At 59.0% G+C, this 17949-nt stretch overlaps 1 protein-coding gene, 1 non-coding gene and 2 pseudogenes across 2 annotated transcripts, besides 5 other annotated features; all 4 read right to left on the reverse strand.

The window, feature by feature from the left end:
- Positions 1-2208, reverse strand: Tc00.1047053508587.10 (annotated as a pseudogene; the record flags this gene model as incomplete).
- Positions 1-17949: a sequence feature (areas not merged during assembly with more than two copies in the genome that could not be assigned to a particular haplotype).
- Positions 2380-2403: a sequence feature (AT_rich).
- On the reverse strand, positions 4680-15047 carry Tc00.1047053508587.40 (annotated as a pseudogene).
- Positions 10123-10181: a microsatellite.
- Positions 15644-15714, reverse strand: Tc00.1047053508587.60. The gene has a single exon (XR_008255559.1). It is a non-coding gene; the product is annotated as a C/D small nucleolar RNA (snoRNA), TB8C3C3 (small nucleolar RNA).
- On the reverse strand, positions 16042-16818 carry Tc00.1047053508587.50 (uncharacterized protein; the record flags this gene model as incomplete). The annotated part of the gene is made up of 1 exon (XM_803951.1): positions 16042-16818. The coding sequence occupies one exon, from the start codon at positions 16816-16818 to the stop codon at positions 16042-16044; it is 777 nt and encodes a 258-aa protein (XP_809044.1).
- Positions 17374-17417: a sequence feature (A-rich).
- Positions 17646-17685: a microsatellite.

A 17949-nucleotide genomic window follows, 5' to 3' on the forward strand; every position in this document is an offset into this window, starting at 1 on the left:
CGGCAGCTCCTTGAGATCCCTCACTATGGAGGTGACAAAATTCTCAATCAAGAATACGCTCAAAGAATACTTTTCCAAGGCCTCAGATTGAAGAACATTCTTCATCCCCAATACGAGGAAAAAAATATCATGCGGACTCATTACCCTTGCCAAACGAGATAACGTTAAAACCCCAAGATACGTACATATAGGTGCATTAGCGAAGTCCTCAAATGGGCCATGTTCTCTTACGCGAACAATCTTCAAAAGTTTGTGAGACGGACCCTCGGAATGCCATTTTTCTCTCCCCCTGTGTAAAGTACTTTCCTCGATCCCCAATATTGATCCATTCCAAGGCCCTCTCAACATCTTGCGTGCGTTTTCCACATTCATCCGCATCGAAGATGTGACGTGGAATCGGTACCAAAAGAGACATGTGTCTTTTGACCATCCTCCAGTATCCCGCTTTTTTCTCTGGAGTCTCGTCACGCTTCATCCACGCACACATCGCCTTCACATCCGTCTCGTCGGGGCAATTCACGATGATTCGCCTGGCTTTTAATTGCTTCGCCCACTCATCATAGTTGCTTACCTCTGGGGATGACACCACAATCATGCCCCATCCGGTTGGGGGCGCAAAACCTGTGTCGGGCGGTGTTCCTTTCCTTGCCACATCGTAAATAATGTACCCTTTCATCCCACGCTCCCTTAAATTTCTCAAAGCCATGATGCATACGCCCTCATCGCCGTATTTTGTCACGGTTTTGGTGGTCTTGTCAAACACGTACGCCGTTTCTCCAAAACAGTGGACAACCACTTGGAGTTTGTCCACATCGCAGTGCAGCAGCTGGTAGAGGAGGTACGAGCCGGCAGCCATCGACTTCCCGATCCCGGGCGTCCCAATCAACACACGCTGCTGAGGCGAAAGTCGGTCCCCAGCGTCAGGGCTGAACCACTCGGTTACATCGCCCTTGACGATCTGCCACACTCGATCCACCTCACAGTTCACATAGCAGTCACGAGTGGATTCATCCTCCTCCCACAAGTACAGCCATCCCCTGTCCGAGGTGAGCACCATCAGCCTGAGACGTGCTGCACCGGACTGCTGCGCACCATCATCCTTTTGAAAGTTTCGCCAACTGCCTTGTACGTCCATCACTGCTGTGGTTCCCCCTTCTTCACCTCCATTCCCGTCCCCTTTTTCGTTTTCTTTCGCTCATCGCCGTCAGGAACTTCCACGACATGGTGCCACCTCGCATTGTACACAGACTCGTACAATCCCTCCATTTTCATCGCTGCACTCATCCTCATTGGGTTCCTCACTTCCTCAAGGGCTGCATCCAAAAACCGTTTAGTGATGCCATGAACACTTTCTTTTACCTCCGGAGTGGCTAATGACCACCCCAGCAGCGTACTTACATGATTATAGTGGAGGTTCTTTATATCTTCCTCCATATTCATTTCCACCCTCACAGCCCTCTCCATCCCCGCATAAGCATCGGTCATCTGCATTTCTTCCAACGCTCCCTTATCACGGATATACCTCGTGGGGTCCTTGAAAAACTCCTCCAGTAAGACATCCCGATTGGTGTCCACAACGCCCCTGCCGCCCAATTCCATCGTAAGAAAATCATTCAGCTTCTTTTCCTTGACGCGGACCCTTCCTTTAAACAGTACATCTACGATCGTAGTGGAAATGGTAAATTTCATTTCTGCCTCACGCCGTTCTACTTTTACTATCTGAGTGAGGGCTGCGTTTAGTTTTCCCCTTGCAATAAGAGTGACCGTATCCTTTCCTTCATAGTCCCTCCACTGCTCGAGCGAGAACACACCCTCGTGGTGAAGTTTGTACACCTGGTACTCTGTTAAATTAAAAATAATTCTAAGATGCCGCTGGTCTTGTACGTAAGCATCCGGCTCCTGAACAAACGTCTCCATAATGACGTTCCCATTTTTTTTTCACAACCCACTCATCGCCCAATTTGCTCCGGAGGAAATCGTTCAGCTTCATGTCGGTCCTGAGAGTGTCTCCCTCCAGCAGAATGTCCTTTACGCTGCTGCTCATGGTCCACCGTGGTTGCCGCGTTCCCTTCACCCCTCTGCGAGCCGCAGCGTCGGAACCATCGCCGGAGCCACGGCGAGGTGCCATCACAACACCCGTGCGGTGAAGCATCCCACTCGCACCGCCCAACCGCGGCCAGCAGGTGCCGCTGGCTCCAAAGGACAGTCGCGGCTGTTTCCTCCCGCAGTCCCAATGGCATTGGGCGTGGCACTCGCACGGCGGGGCGGTCGGCGCGCCATGCAGCCGCACTGCAACGCCTGTCGGTGAAGCAGTCAAGACCCACCGCCCCCGCAGCAACGCAACGTGCAATCGGCCACAACACCGCCACATTATCGCCCTTTTATATTTTATTTTATTTTATTCACGTTGTCTGTTTATTTGTTTGCCCTATCACTAACACTGAAAATAAGTGTGCACCTTCACGAAAGAATAAAAAGAAAACACGATCCCACCGTCCCGCCGCGGGTCAACACTCTCCTCCACCCACCGCCATCGCCGCGCAGGGGACCGCAGTCACATCGCAGAGTCAACACCACAATGTGCACCACACCATCGTGCACTGAACGATGGGCGGGACGCAGCCATGCGTCGCCCCGCTCCATTTTCCCACCACTCAAGCGTTGCGTGCCCGCACAAAGTAGCAAACACAATCAGAGTGCACACAAACCCAATCATCCCCCTCACTCGCTGAAGCACATTATTCGCATGGAGTGACAACATTTGGGGACACACCAGCAGTAGCTGGCTGCATGGAATTTCCCTGCCAACCCCCCCAAAAAGACACAACAAGTCTGCGGAGTCAAAGTGACAGCCCCTCGGTGCTGCCCGCAGTCCACATGGCAGGAAAAATCCCACGCACGCATATTTCCGGATTCCCCGCTGCTCGAGTGCACATCAACTGAACATGTGAAAAAAATACTTGCGCGCAAGATGGCATTTAAATACGTGAAGTCGTCAGCCTGTTTTGTTTGATGGTGTTGGCGAGCGATCCCACACAATCCAATCAAAGTGACACGCCGGGCAGAACGGCGTCAGTTAATAAATAAATAATTGCGTCAATGCAAAAGGCAGGTAAAATTTGGGTTTTACACCCCACTCCGGGGGCGACAGTGGCATGAGAGTGTGTACGTGTGCAGGACCTTTCGTGGGACGGTGCTGTCCAATCCCACCGTGCCTTGAGGCAAAAGGGCAACAAATCAAAAAGGGGAGCACACTCTCCAGAAAAGGAGCGACGGTTGGGCAGTCAACCCCCGCTTCGTCCCACATGACATCCACATATGTGCACCCCACCTCAAATACGTACGTCCCTGGACGCCGCATGCATGACTTGTGGTTTCGTCGCTCGCAATGTGTTTTTCCTCCCGCAAACAACCAAAAGGATGGCCACGGCGCAGCTCCACTCAGGGAGACAAATCGAGGCAGACACGGGTGGGAACCAGGCGTCATACAAAATAATAATAAAAGAGGGGCAGGGCAATAACTCCTCCAAGCCTCGGAATCGTACAATGTGCATCCCTCTTCTTCCACATTGAAGACCTCTTCGACAGAACAAATGCGACAGACGCATGTGCCGCACAATATCTTTCGCTGCCCCGCGTTCCATCTTAATTCCCATGCCTGCCACGGCGGTGGTGCCTGCGTTACATCGGGGATAAATCCAAAATATCAGGCAGCATGCCGTGGGGAGTGGATGCTTGACAAACGTGCACGCGTTATTGCCCAACACAAAATGACATCAAAAAAAAAAAGACATCCGCGGCTCAAGCTACCCGCGTGTGGCCGTAGTAAAGCAAACACTGAGACACATGTGGAGCGACGTAAAAAGAAGGATAGAAGGAAGAAATAGTGAAATAATCCACAGAAGTACATCGATACATATATGCATACACAAAGTAATACATCAATCCGCATAATTCTTCGTTCCTTCTCTCGTTGTTCCTTCTACACAACACCAGAAGTATAAGGAGCGGCAGGCATGCCCTCCCACAGTCATCGTGCAACAGGAGGGAGAGTCACTGCAGGCACCCGCACAAAAAATAGAAACAAACCAACAAAAACCAACAATCAATGACGCGGTCGGTGCGGAGTCCGATGGGTGGCTGCGCAGCCGCACAGCCGTGGCCCCCACGCCCTCCCTCATGTCAGCCAGCAACGCACACTCACAACCTCCAGGAGGTGACGCGTCACAGAAGGGCTTCATCGATTGTTTTCCCTAACGCCTTCCTGAATGCATCCTATGGCCCGCACACCAGCCACCATCGTCGGGCACGTCCTAAATATTGAGTACAGATATGAAATAGAGAGAGCAGCAGCCCCCATACTCGGTGCGGCAGCGAGGGGCGCAAAACACACGCACACACCCCTTCCGCATCCGCCCCGGGCTAGCGTGATAGTGTAATAATCCGTTGTCGTCGATAATCGATAAAATAAAATAAAAGCAACGAAGCAATCACCCAATCAATCTATGAATAATGGAAAGAAAACAGATACCCGCCAGAAGCGTCTACGTCATGCCGCATCTGCGAGGTGCGCTGTGCCTTCTCGCCGCGTACCGGTACTGTTGGGGTCGGAGCCCTTCCACCTGAAAAAAAAAAACTGCGCCACATTTTTCTTCAAGCAGAGCATCTTCACCTGTCCAGGAGGACGTGATCAATTATTCAGCTCGCAATGGATGCACCGTCGAACAAGCTCAGAGCGTCTGAGCGGGTGTCACCGGTCACAGACTGCAACGGCGGTGCGGGTGGTCGGTACGACAACGCAACGGTGGTGCCTGAGGCGTACGACGATGAATTCAAGTCGTGTGGCTTCTGCGTCTCGTCGCTCTCCTCGTCATCGCGCAGCAGCGCCTCCAGCCCTCCACGCCGCGGCTCGCGCAGCTCCTGCCAGTGGCGGTCCTCCGCGTGCCACACAACGACACTGTACACAGTGGCCGCAAGCACCACAGTCGTCTGCAGCAGCACGATCGCCGCGTACGCCCTCGCACCGCCGTCGCTCGGCGCAAGATGGTTGGCCGCGCTCACCACACACAGCGCCGCAAGGAGCACAAAGCTCGCCGTGCGCATCACCGTCAGGAAGGCCGAGCGCATCATGTTCGTGAAGGCAACCACGCCCGCACCCGCAAGTAGCACAGCCGCCATGCAGAAGTACTGGACGTGGCAGCCTCCCAAGGGCGGGTGCACAGCAGCAATCAGGCACACCACACACAGCACCGACAGCTGGAACACGCACCAGTACACGTGGCTGCCCCTCATGTTCGTCAGCATGCCGCCGTACATCCACTGCTGCGCCGTGGGGTGCCAATACCCGACAGGGTACAGCAGGCGCTCGTGCAACGGCTTCCTCAAAAACTGCCAGTACCTCGTGAAGCTCGCGCCCACGTGGCGGGCAATCAAGTAGCACACACCAGCAGGGAACGCCACACCGTACAGCACGCCAACGACACCAATCACGCGGTGCTGCACGCGGGCGCCGGGCATCGCCAGTGCAAGCACCGAGCCAAAGAATATGCCGAGGTGCGTCGCGTGCGCCACGACGTACGTCAGGCTCGGGAAGCGCATCGCAGCCCACGCACTCGCCGCGTCCACGCCGCGCCACCGCTGGAAGGCCGCCGTCACACCGCAGTGCACGCACCCGAACACTGCGGCCAGCAGCGCGTTGCCCACCACCATCCACAGCGGGTCAAGAGCAGCGAACACCGACAGGAAGTACGGCAGCGCAACGGTGCTCGCACGCTCCTGCACCGAGGCGCATGGCATCCTCGCGAACACGCCGAGCGCCTGCATCTCCAGGACGGAGCCCAGCCCACCGGTCACCACCACGGCAACAGCAGCCGCACCCGCAACAACGCTGGTGACCGCCGAGAGAGGACGCTGGCAGCGGCGGGCAGCGTGTTCGACCTGATCGTGAAGGACCCAAGCAGCACACCCTTGCAGCCGCCAAACACCGCCGCAGCGTCGCACCGAATGACTATCGTCTCGTCGGCAGCAATGAAGTAACCGCGGTGCACGGGCACAGCCAGCTCCAGGACGGTGGACGGATTCGTCGCGTTGTGCACCCACGTCGCGTTGCTCAGCATCGCTCCCCACGGACCGCCAAACCCGCGCGGCTGCGCCGTCGACACCGGCACGAAGCTCAGGTGCGTGCCGAGTTGCGGGTCGCGTGCCCAACGAAACGGCGGCGGCAGCGCCACCATCAGCAGCGTCGGGACGGCGCTCCCACCGCCGCGGATGTCGCTCTGCGTCAGGCTCCCACCAGCCGCCGTCGTCGCCACGGCGAGCGTCGGGCACGCCACCTCGCTCCACCACAGCGTGCTGCTCACCGACGCCGTCGGCGTCCGCGTGGGCGACAGCGCCACCGTCTCCGTCACCTGCAGGGTCTCCGTCGGCCTGTATTGCGTCGTGCTCAGGCTCGGCGTCCACGTTGAAGTCAGGCTGCGCGTCTCCGTCAGCGTCGCCGTGTGGCTCACCAGCGGCATGCCGGGCGTGCGGTTGCACCCGTCCACGCGCGGCAGGTACACCGGCAGGCAGTCGCGCCCGTACCCGCCATCAGCACAGCGGCAGCGACACGACCCCGACATCGCCCTCGTCGCAGCTGCAAAGCAGCGCACGTCGGCGTCGCACACGCCACACGCCACGGGGCGGAATTTCCCCATGATGCCGGCGGACCTGTAGTCCATCGGCTGCACCGCCTGCCCGTTCAGCGTCAGGCACCCCACGACGAACCTTCGGCCGGTGCCTACAAGCGCAACGGTGCCGTCCATCACGACGGGCCCGCTGCCGGCGTTCCCGTGGAGCGTCAGTGTGCTCCGCACAAGGTCCGCACTGCGCGGGTACGACGGCACCGACAGGAGCCTGCCGCTGATGCTGTTGCCGCGCACCGACAGCCACGACCCGGAAACAAACGACGCCAACCCCCGCAGCACCAGCAGCGCGCCATCGGTCAGCGCACCGGCGTTGTCGTTCACCACGACGGCGGACGCGTTGGCCTCCACACCGCTGTCAAACACCAACCCATGCGCGGCGTACACCTGGCTCCCCGACACGCGCAGCACAGCGCCCCCCGACGCAACCACGCGCGCACTCGCGTAAAACGCAACGTCGCCACCAAACACAGCCGCGTCCAGTGCAACACCGCCACCGACAAGCTCCAGCACCGCGCCGTCCACCACCACCGTCCGCCCACCAGTCATCACCGTCACGAGAGCAACGCCGAACACAACCAGCACGGACCGCACAAGGCGCAGGCCCGACAGCACAAGCACCGGTGCGTACGGCGAGGACTGCGAGTCGGGAAGATACACAAGCGGCGTCGACCTCGCGGCAACCAGCAGGGAGTCCGTCACCGTCAGCACAGACCCCGCAGGGAACGTGCCGGTCAGCACAAGCGCACCGTTCAGCGCCTCCACATCGCACACAGACAGTTCCACCGGCCCGCTCTCGTCGCTCCCCGCCGCACCGCGCAACGCTCCTCCGCCCATCACGTACAGCACGGCACCGTTCAGCAGCGACACGTTCTGCACAACGATCCGCACGCCGTCCCGCGCCATCCACGGCACGTAGAGCACAGGACTCACGCCGTCCAGCACAACGTGGCGCAGCGTCACCTCGCTCGCACCGGCAGGCACAACAAACTCCGACTGCACCGTCACGCCCTCGCGGAAGAACACACTCGACGCGGTGCCCACGGCGGGCGGCAGCACGGGAGCTCCCACAGGCACGCACGCCTCGCCGTGCCCGCCGCTGCCGCACGCGCACACGCACACACCGTTCCTCATGCTCGCAGACGCCGTCCCGAGCGCGTAGCAGTGCGTGTCCCTTTCGCAGGCGTCGCACCCAGCAACGTCGATGCTCCCAGCGTCGCCAAATCCAGCCGCTGCGTACTCCTCCGCCGTCGACAGGACACGGCCACCCGCGTCGTTGCACGCCACCCTCAAATGCGCCCCAGCCGAGAGCGACAGGCTCACCGACACCATCCGCGGCAGCAGCGCTCGGTTGCGCACAAAGCTCAGCGTGCTCCCAGCAGCGGTCACGGCGCCAGCGGCGTGGAGCATCTCCCTCGAGACGCCGTCGTGCACGTTGCCCTTCGCCAGAAGCATCGAACCGCCAGCCAGGCTCACCGTCGAATAAAACGCCACCGCGTAGTCCTCCGTCGACAAAAAGTCGCTCCGCACAAGCGCCACAGCGGAGCCCGACACGCTCACAGCCCCACGCACAGACAACGCGTGCTTGCACAGCAGGAAGTCGCTGTCAACAAACGCCACCACGGAGCCGCCGCTGGCCGCGACACCGCCCTCCACCGACACACACAGCCCCAGCGCCGTCTGCACCAACAGCCCGTCCACGTACAGCGCACCGCGCGACGACAGCGCCACGCCGCCAACAAACAACACGCCAACAGCGTCACGGAACACAGCCGCCACATGCGTGCGCGCGATGGTCAGCACGCTCCCAGTCAGATTCACGCTGTGCAGCACGAGGCACGCGGAAGCGTCGCCAAGGCCGTAGGCGCCGCGATACGCAACACGCTTCTCTGCAATCAGCACCGAGTCCACCACAGTGACGCGCGAGCCCGGCGGAAATCGGTTCGCCACCAGCACGCCGCCGCCAGAGCGCGACTCAAGCCCGCTGATCAACACATCGGCGCGCTGTCCAGCAGGCGGGTCGGACCGCCACCCAACAACGTACAGGCTCGCTCCGTCCAAAAACGTGCAGTCCGCCAGCGTCACGTTGCGCACGCTCCCTGACATCGACTCCACGTCCACCACGACGTCTGCCGCAAAGGTCACACCAACGTAGCACGCTACCGACGTCCCGAGACCGGCGTTCACCTCCACACCCACACGCACGTCCCGCACGCACAAGTCGGCGCCGTCGGTGCTCGGTGGCTCGGGGACAGCGACGGGCAGGCACGCATCGCCATGGCCGCCCTCCGCGCACGTGCAGGCACAGCCATCACTCGAGGCCGTCGTCGTGTACGCAGGGAAGCATGATGTCGCAAGAGTGCATGGATCCCCGCAGGTCAGAAATGTGGCGTTGTACACAGACGGAATGGCGTATTTCACTCTCTCACCGCCGTTCACAGTGTTGCACGCGGCCACAATCTCCCCTTTTTTGAGGTCGCTGGAAACTGCAGGTATCCACAGCGCTTTCGTCATTCCCGTGCTGGAAATGAATTGGTTGCGGGACACAGACACCGTGGAGTCGCAGAGATTCACTTTGGGATAAAGAGAAGCAAAAGCATGCAATGGGGATTCACGGCATAGGTTGCCGCTCAACTGCAGCCAGGAGTTGTAGTAGATGTTGGAGGAGTACCTTGAATAAAACACAGCCAAGCTTCCCTGCATGTCGTTGCCCTGAAACACAACAGCTGAAAGAGACTCCACACGTAAGATCGACAAAATGTTCATGAAGTACTTCACCGGCCTCGACACAACGTTGCCTCGGATCACCAAAGCAGAGCTGTTCAGTACGTTCAGCGGCAAAGACTGTCTAGTTCCCTCAAGATGTATCAGAGTACTGTTAGCGCCAGCCATATGAAACGTGTTGCCTAACACCGCAAACACGGAGTGCCACGACACCCTCAGCGCAGATCTGACAACGTAAATGGCGCTTGACGATGCCGCCACGGCGTGAAACACATTGCCGCTCAGCACCACCGCGGAGTCGTTGCTGATCACCAGTCCATTCATCGCAACACACGACGGCTTCCTAAGGACCAAACCCGACCGAGGGATCAGCCTCGTGACCGTAAAGCGGTTCCCGCTGATCGTGATGTTCGTGCGCGGTGGAAACCCACCCTCCGGGCTGAGCAGCGCGTCACTAAATGTGTTGCCGGTGACGAAGATGTTCAGCGACCCCACAGCGGCGTGCACGTTGCCCAACAGCAACAGCACGGCACCGTCCCTCCACGTGCATCCATCGAACCTGACGTTCGCCACGTCGCCCGTCATCCCCCCAACCAGCACCGTCAGTCTCATGCCGACCCCGCTGAACGTCACGTTGCGGTAGCACAGCCACGACAGCCCGCTGCCCACAGCCTGCGCCACCTCGGGGTACGCCATGTCGCTGATGCACTCACCAACCGGCGGCGGTGACGGCGTGGGTGTTGCTGGTGGTGGTGTTGTTGGTGGCGGCGGCGGCGGGCCAGCAGGCACAGGCGCCGGGACGCACACATCGCCGCGCCCTCCAGCAGCGCACTGGCACTTGCAGTCAATGACCGCCGTCGTCAGCGGTGCAAAGCAGTCGCCCTCCTTCGTGCACTCCCCGCACGCGGCAACCGTCGTCACGTTGGTGATGCCGTGGAGCGCCAGTTCTGCCGCCGTCGTCACCTTCCGTCCCGCGACCGTCAGACACCCAGCAACGAACCTGTAGCCGGCCCCAACCCGCGATAGCAGGGGTCCCGACAACCCCGTCGAGCCCATCTTGCAGCCCGTCAGCGTCACCACACTACCGCCGTCAATGCTCACAAAGGTGGGATCACAGTCCTTGAAAATCGCACCCACTCCCACGTCGTTGTCGCGCCAATCCAGCCAGCTTGACTGCTCAACGGTCCAAAACTTGTTAGCGTAAATAGCATAGAATGAAAAAACGCTGTTCCCCACCACGCGCAACACGCTGTAATCCGATACGCTGAATCCGTGGCGCAGATAAAGAAGACTTGCCCCAAAAGAAATTCTATTGTTGAGAAGCGCAAAAACAGAGTGATCACTCACATTGAGGATATTAATGTACAGCATGTGTGCGTATCCATCGAAGCTGCAGTACCGCGTGTAAAAAGAGCTGCCACCCACCAGCGTCAGCATCCCGGTCGAGTACAAACCAGACCCCCCATACCTCAATGCATGCGCATTGACGTTGCTGACCAACAGCGAGGAAGCATTCAAAAAAAAGTTCTGCAGCAGCACCACGCTCAGCGTTTTGCTCATAAGGCCAAGCAGCTGAACCTCAGAAGACTGCACCGCATCAACCTCCGTGACGGCGATTTCGCAGCGCTGCGGAAGGGCGAGTGCAAACACAACAACGGAGGACCGCAACACAGTCCGGCTCACGCGGATCAGGACGCCAGCTGACTCGGCCGCCTCAACATCTCCAACAAACTGCAGTGTGGCTCCGTCGTGGAATGTACACCCAGTGAACGTGATGTTGATGGGGAGATGCAGCGGCATACTGTCGAAGGAAAACGTCAGCGCAGCACCCACGCCGCTGAATGTAACCCCCGCGTAGCAGTGGTGCGTCTTCCACATGTTCAGCGTAACGTTCGTCAGCGTCTGGTCCACCACGCAGCTCGTGTCGCCGTCGACGGCTCTCTCCGGCAAGGGCGGCACAACCGCGTCGGGCACCTCGAAGGGAAGACACGACGCGCCATGCCATCCGTCCTTGCAGCTGCACGAGCACGAGCCGCTGTCCACCAACTCCGTCCCGGGCATGTAGCACGCCGCGTCGTCGCTGCACGTGCCACACCTAAGCACCACCACGCCCTCCGGAAACACATCGTAGTACGACACCTCCTCATCGCCCTGCAGGTTGCACCCAACCACAAACCGCGCGGGTGATGTCACAATCGTGTTCGGTGGAAGAAGTTTCGCGAAGGAATAACTATTGTCTACCTGACGGTTGTTCGATAGCACCACGGTGGCGCTGCTGCCCGACATAAAAATTTTGTGCTTGGAATTAGGCATACCTATCACTGAGGCTGCGCTCACGTTGTTGCCCTCCACACGCCACTGCGCTCCACCCTCAAGTGTCACAGAGCCGTCCAAAAACACTAGCGTGGAATCAAAACTCTCCTTCCTGCCAGCGAAGGTGCAGTCCGCCACTCGCAGCAGCCCCGCGGTGCTCACGGTGGTGTCCCAAAAAAGATAAATGCCATTTACTGCGCTCATCGTGTTGTTCTCCACGTCAATGTAGCCGCCGTTCCTCACATCAACAGCGGGAAAACAAACGGCTGATGCCGATCTGTAATCCCTCTTCTTTGATCTCAGCGTATTTCCCTTCACAATGATCCCGCCACCATCAACAACAACAGCATCGGGGGAATAAACTGCATAAGTATTTCCCTCGATGCGGTTGTCGAGTAGAAGCAGCGTCGTGTTCTCACCAAAAGTAAACCTCGGGAATCGAATGGCGTAGCTCGACATCGTCACAAGCGTACTGCCCGCCACCAGTATCTGGGAACTCGCGCCAAAATCGCCCTCAAACTCCAACGCTCCGGCATCCAGCATCGAAGAAGTCACGTTCACGTGCACGCGCGCACCACTCCCCTTGATCGACAGTCCCATGAGGACGCACTGCAGCAGCGTGATGTTGAGTGTATGTTGTGGCGCGTCGAAGCTCCACAGGTCCAGCACGATCGCGGCGGTGAAGGTCACGTTGACAAAGCACAGACCACACACACCGGGATCAGGATCGTACACGGAGCTGATGCTGCCACCGTGCACGCAGCGGACCTCCGTGTCCTTCGCATCGGGGAGCGGGAGCGGTCCAAGGCCGTCCGGAACCGCTGCTGGCAGACACGTTTCGCCGTAGCCGCCAGCAGCGCACACACACTCACAGCCGCTGATGCTGCTCGTCCTCGCTGCGAAGCACACGGCGTCCACGGTGCACGCACCACAGTCCAACACCCTCACGGGCGTCCCAATATTGAGCTCTTCTTGGTAATCCGTCACAAGAGAGCCCCTTGCCGCGTTGCACATGCCGTAGATGATCGGGCGCGTGTCGGATGGTGGTGACCAGTTGCTTGTCATGCGTGCAATGGTCGACGAGTAAGAGCCGTGAGTGAAATTGTTGTCAAGTATCGACCACATACTCTGATCGCGGAACGCCACGCCGTAGTAGTTGGCCACATACACGACGTAGGCGGTGCGGAACTCGTTGTCGCGGTGCACCAGCCAGCTGCCGCCAGTCACAGTCAGCGAGTTTGCCATGAGCATGGCGAAGCCAAGACGGAAATTGCTGGACACAATCTGCAGCACGCTGCCGCCATCCACCGCAACGTCCTCAAACTCACACGCCCCTTTGTAGATTTCAATGCTCGGCGCAATCCACGAGCTGTTCTGTATGGAGAACACGGAGCCGTCGGCAACACGCAGGTCCGACGCAAGAGAGTAAATCACGTGCGTCCGCGACCTGACAGCACAGTTGTCCATGTAGAAGACGCTGGACAGGTTCATTTCAAAGCCGCGCTCCACGAGGATCGCAGCGCACGAGCCCCCGCCACACGCCAGCATAGACCGCGTCATGACAAAGCGCGTCGACAGAAGCCGGACACCGTCCAGGACTAGCACGGGGCCGTACCGGGATCCCGCGAAGCCAGGGGTCGTCGGCACGTACTGCGACCCGCCAACCGTCGCGCGCAGCGTTGAGTTCGCCAGCAGCACACTCGAGTGCAGCGGCATCGCGCCATGCAGCACGATCGTGCCCTCCAGCGACGTCACGTTCGTCATGTTGACGAGGACGTGGGGCATCAGGTGCGCCGTGCTCTCGCTGAGGCCACCAATCCGCAGCTGCGCGCCGCCCACAAGCACGCAGTGGCGCAGCGTCACGTTCAGCGCGTCAGCGAACACGTCCATCGAGCGCAGGTCCACCGCCACAGTGATCGGTCCGCGGAACACCACCGAGTCGAAGCACGCCGTCGCACGCACGCCGCCAACCGTCACGGACTCCGTCAGCGTCACGCCACTCACGCAGCCCTGCGCACCGCCACCACCACCGCCGGCCCTCGCAGGCGGCACGTCGAACGGCAGGCACGCCTCGCCCACGCCGCCGGCGCGGCAGCCGCACACGCAGTCAGAGAACGACGCCGTCAGCGCATCAAAGCACGCCAGCGCAGCCGCACAGCCGTCGCACGGCACCACGCTCACGGAGGGCAGGCCGGCCATGCGGTAGTCGCCGCCGCTCTGCAGCACCCGGCCGCCGGCACGGTTGCACTGCACCGACACGGCGCCGCTCGTGATCGTCGGCCCGGAGACAAGCGTCGCGCCAGTGGCAGCGCAGCGCGCAATCGACACGGCGCCGCCGCTCAGCGTCACACCCGACAGCGACGCCACCGACGACGCCTCGCCCACCGCCCACACTTCGCGCAGCTCCAGCCACCCGCCGCCACCGATCGTCCCACCACCGCAGCGCACCAGCGACGACGCAGCAGACCCCTCGACGCCCACAAAGCGCAGCACCGAATCAACCACCTCAAGGCGCTCGCCAAGCACAATGCCGCCGCCGCTGCTCACAACCGAGACGTTCGTCACGGAGAACACCGAGTGGCTCCGCAGACTGAGACGCGACGAGAACGCCACATGCATCGCGGACGCCCTCGGACCGCCCGACGCCTCCAGCAACACGCCGTCAAGCACCACCGCGCTCGACAGCAGGTCCATGCCGCCGCCAACGTACACCGCCGACCCGCCCGCCTGCAACGACCTCAGCACAGTGTTGCTCACACGCAGCTGCGTCTGCAACAGCGACGTCGCGTGCAGCACAAGCGGCGACGCCACAGCGTCCGTCAGCCCGCTCAGCTGGGAGTAGCGCATCGGCCCCGCCGTCACAATCGTCGAGTCACGGACCGTCACGTTCGTGTGTGCCGGCAGGTTGTGCACAAACACGAGCGAGCAGTAGCCGCCGGACAACCCGCTCACGCTCACCTCCAGGCTCCGGTCACTCGCCGGCTCACCGCTGTAGCCTCGCACGTAGATCTGCGCACCGCCGTCGCACACGCAGTTCCTCAATTCGATGCGCAGCGCGCCGGGAAGCATCGCCGCCACGTCGAACACCACAGCCACGCCGTTCGTGATGGACACGCCGTCCATCAGCACCGTGTCCACGGCGCGGCCAACCGTGATGGCTCTGTCCACCGTACCGCCCCGCAGTCGCAACACCACCGCATGCACCGCGGGCATCCACGCCGCCGCCGCAACCAGCGCCAACACAACAAGCAGCGCCACACGCACAGCCGCAATGGCCCTGTGCCGCACACGGTGCCGACTGTGCGGACACGCACCCACCGCAGACCGCATCCACCGTCCCAAACGCGTATCAGCAGGGCTGCCGTGGTGTGTCGCGCTCGCCCCGTCGACCGTAACTCCTGTCTAACAAATCCCTTCCTACAGATGGCAAATCCAGTAACACGATTCCGATAAATCGCTATCCCACTACCACTAATTCTAATACTGCAATTAATCCCTAACACTTGAAACGATAGTTGTGGTGGTCAATCCAAAGTATCTCTATCTGCTTGATCGGAGAAAAGGAGGGCAGAGACAACAGCAACTAAAGAAATTGGCACCCAGAAGCATCCGGCCACAGACAGTCCGTACTGCAGCACAGCCACCGACACAAAGAAGCGCAGACACCACCACGCCAGTGACACCATCGCTCTCCCACCGCCCGCGCAGCTCCACACAACCACCATGCAGAGTGGTGCGATCCCGAAGAGGAGGCACATGACCATTGGCACCGCTCCTGTTGCCGAATGGCTACATCACAGAACAGTCCCGATGCAGTGAAAGACACACAAGAGCCGAGACAGATTCACATGGCGGCGTCGCAACCGACAGCCATCGAGCGCTTAAAAGAATAAAGTGCTGACGCGGAATAGGGGTGAAGGATTCGCCAGTTGCCAGCTGTCAAAGCGTCGGTTTTCGCTCACGTGGGTCGGTATTGCACAACACACAGCGGCACCATACGCGCACAACACACACACAAGAAGGTCGAATAAAGAAGTACGGCGGCACTCAGATACGGGGGACAAGAGTCCACGTCAATTGCGCGGCCTGTTTGCTCATAGATGACCGGTTTGTAATCACGCCACTGCCCTGCAGTTCGTCAGTCTGCAGGAGGCTGGGGGATGGAGAGAAGGGAGACGCAGTGCGGCCCTCATCCATATCAGTTAACTGTGACACCGGTGACGTCATCCCGTCAGATCACCTGCAGCAAAGACTGTCGCACTCAGCAGCGGTCGGTGCCTTCCCTCTCCCACTGGGGCGCAACTCCACCGACGCCGTCACCCGTTCACTCCCCACCAACAAAACAAGGGAGCAACAGCGGGAGATGCGACACGTGCGACGAACACGCAGCCGCAGAATCCCATTGCTGCCGCCATGAGCAAAAAGGCTGGCTGCAGAACTCAAAAAGAAGGGTAAGCACCCCATCAAACGCTTTGGCATCACGCGGAAAAACCGCAACCGACACACAAGGCAAAGCGTCGTGAAGCAGCCACCAAAACCAAAGCTCCTCCAACAAATCCATCGTAAAGCAAAAAAAAAAATTCACACAAACTGAAAAAAGGAATGCCGAGGCAGTGTCAATAAATAGTTGTGGTGCGCAGCGGCCGTGGCATCGCACCCTCCCCTCATCAAACGGCACCGCACCACAACGCACCGCGACGACAGCGTGCAACGACGACGATTGAGTAGCACACGAAAAGCGGCATAAACGTTTCATCCCGCGCTCGCTCAAATTTATGCTCTCAGTACGTACTACCAACGACACAGGGAAGGATACAGAAGGGGACTGTCCTGTCCATCCTCCTTCCGCCCACAACAGACCCTCCCCATCCTCCTCCTCGCTACACCCTGGGTGCCGCGAAACGCCGTCAAGCAAAGCCACGTGTATGGAAGGCCCCAATGCGCGGGGCAAGGCAGGAAGCCACCCACACTCACTCCCCCGCACATATCCTCTCCCACAACCTTCCCACACACAAAAGGGCAAAGACATGGAGAGGAAAAGCCCGCCGCACAACGCACGCAGAAGCACCGCCATCCACGTCGCGCCGCAAGATAGAGTCATGCGCACAGCAGACCTACGGCCGCAACAAGAGGAACGAGGAGCATCCAATTCCACCACAGTCCTTTACTTCTCTCTGCCCCGACGGAATAGGCATTACGCCTCACAGCAGGTTGTGGCGAGTGGCGCCCCACACTCACAGTGAGGCACGGCGCACACCATCCGCTCTCCTCCGAGTGCACTCAACAGGCCGGGGCACGGCGTCCAGCCAATCTGTTGACGTCGCAAAGGCGAACACAAACAATCGTCGCGGAACATCGGTGCCTCTAGCAGAAAAGAAAAAAAAGAGGCAATAGGGGCATGTCAACAGCACGGTCAGCAGAGGGACAAGAAAAGGGGCACAAGGACACAAAGTGGCAGTGGACATGGCACAGAGGAAAAAAGTCCGCAGGGATTAAAAAAAAAAAAGAAAAAAGAAACAAAAGGGTAGGAGTTCAGAAAAACTCCCAAAAACATTTAAAAAAAAAAAGATGTTGATTCGGCAGGACTTTCACTTCATGTGCCGGTTCAGCACAAGACGACCGTGTGTTCTGTATAAATATTACCCGCACCAAAACGAAAAAAAAAAAAAAAATGAAAAAAAGAAAGTAAAACGAAAAAAATGGAATTGTACTGTTCCACCAGCCCACACAACATCCCTCACTTTTATTGCGGCATCCGGCCTTTTCTTCCAATCCCCCCTTCGTGCAGTCCGTGGGACGCACAGCCGCAGGGCCGGCACCGCGTGTGGGCAACAAACAACAAAAAAAGAGGGGGAACACGTCACTCACGACAGTGTGCAGCAAACAAAAATTAAAATAAAAAGAAAAAAAAGAATTACTGAGTATTACAAAAAAAAAAAAAAAGAAAAAAAAGGAAAAAAAAAAAGAACCCGCGGGGAATGCGGCACACAATCTCCGTGAGGACTCGCAATGTCACACTCTTCGGCTCACAAGATTGCCACAAGTGCACACAGCCCCAGAAGAAGCAGCAACGCCCGAGACGCGTGCACACGCGCAGTGCTGTCGCCACGTAAATCATGCAGGATCAATTTCGCTTCGGTGATCAGGGCGAGGCGGTCCTCTGGACTCATACTGCCATCGGATGCTGAGTGATTGGTTTCTGGAACGGAAGTGTCATTTTTGGCGGCAGTGT

Source organism: Trypanosoma cruzi, genomic scaffold (assembly GCF_000209065.1).
Source record: "Trypanosoma cruzi strain CL Brener 1047053516933 genomic scaffold, whole genome shotgun sequence".
NCBI lineage: Eukaryota > Euglenozoa > Kinetoplastea > Trypanosomatida > Trypanosomatidae > Trypanosoma > Trypanosoma cruzi.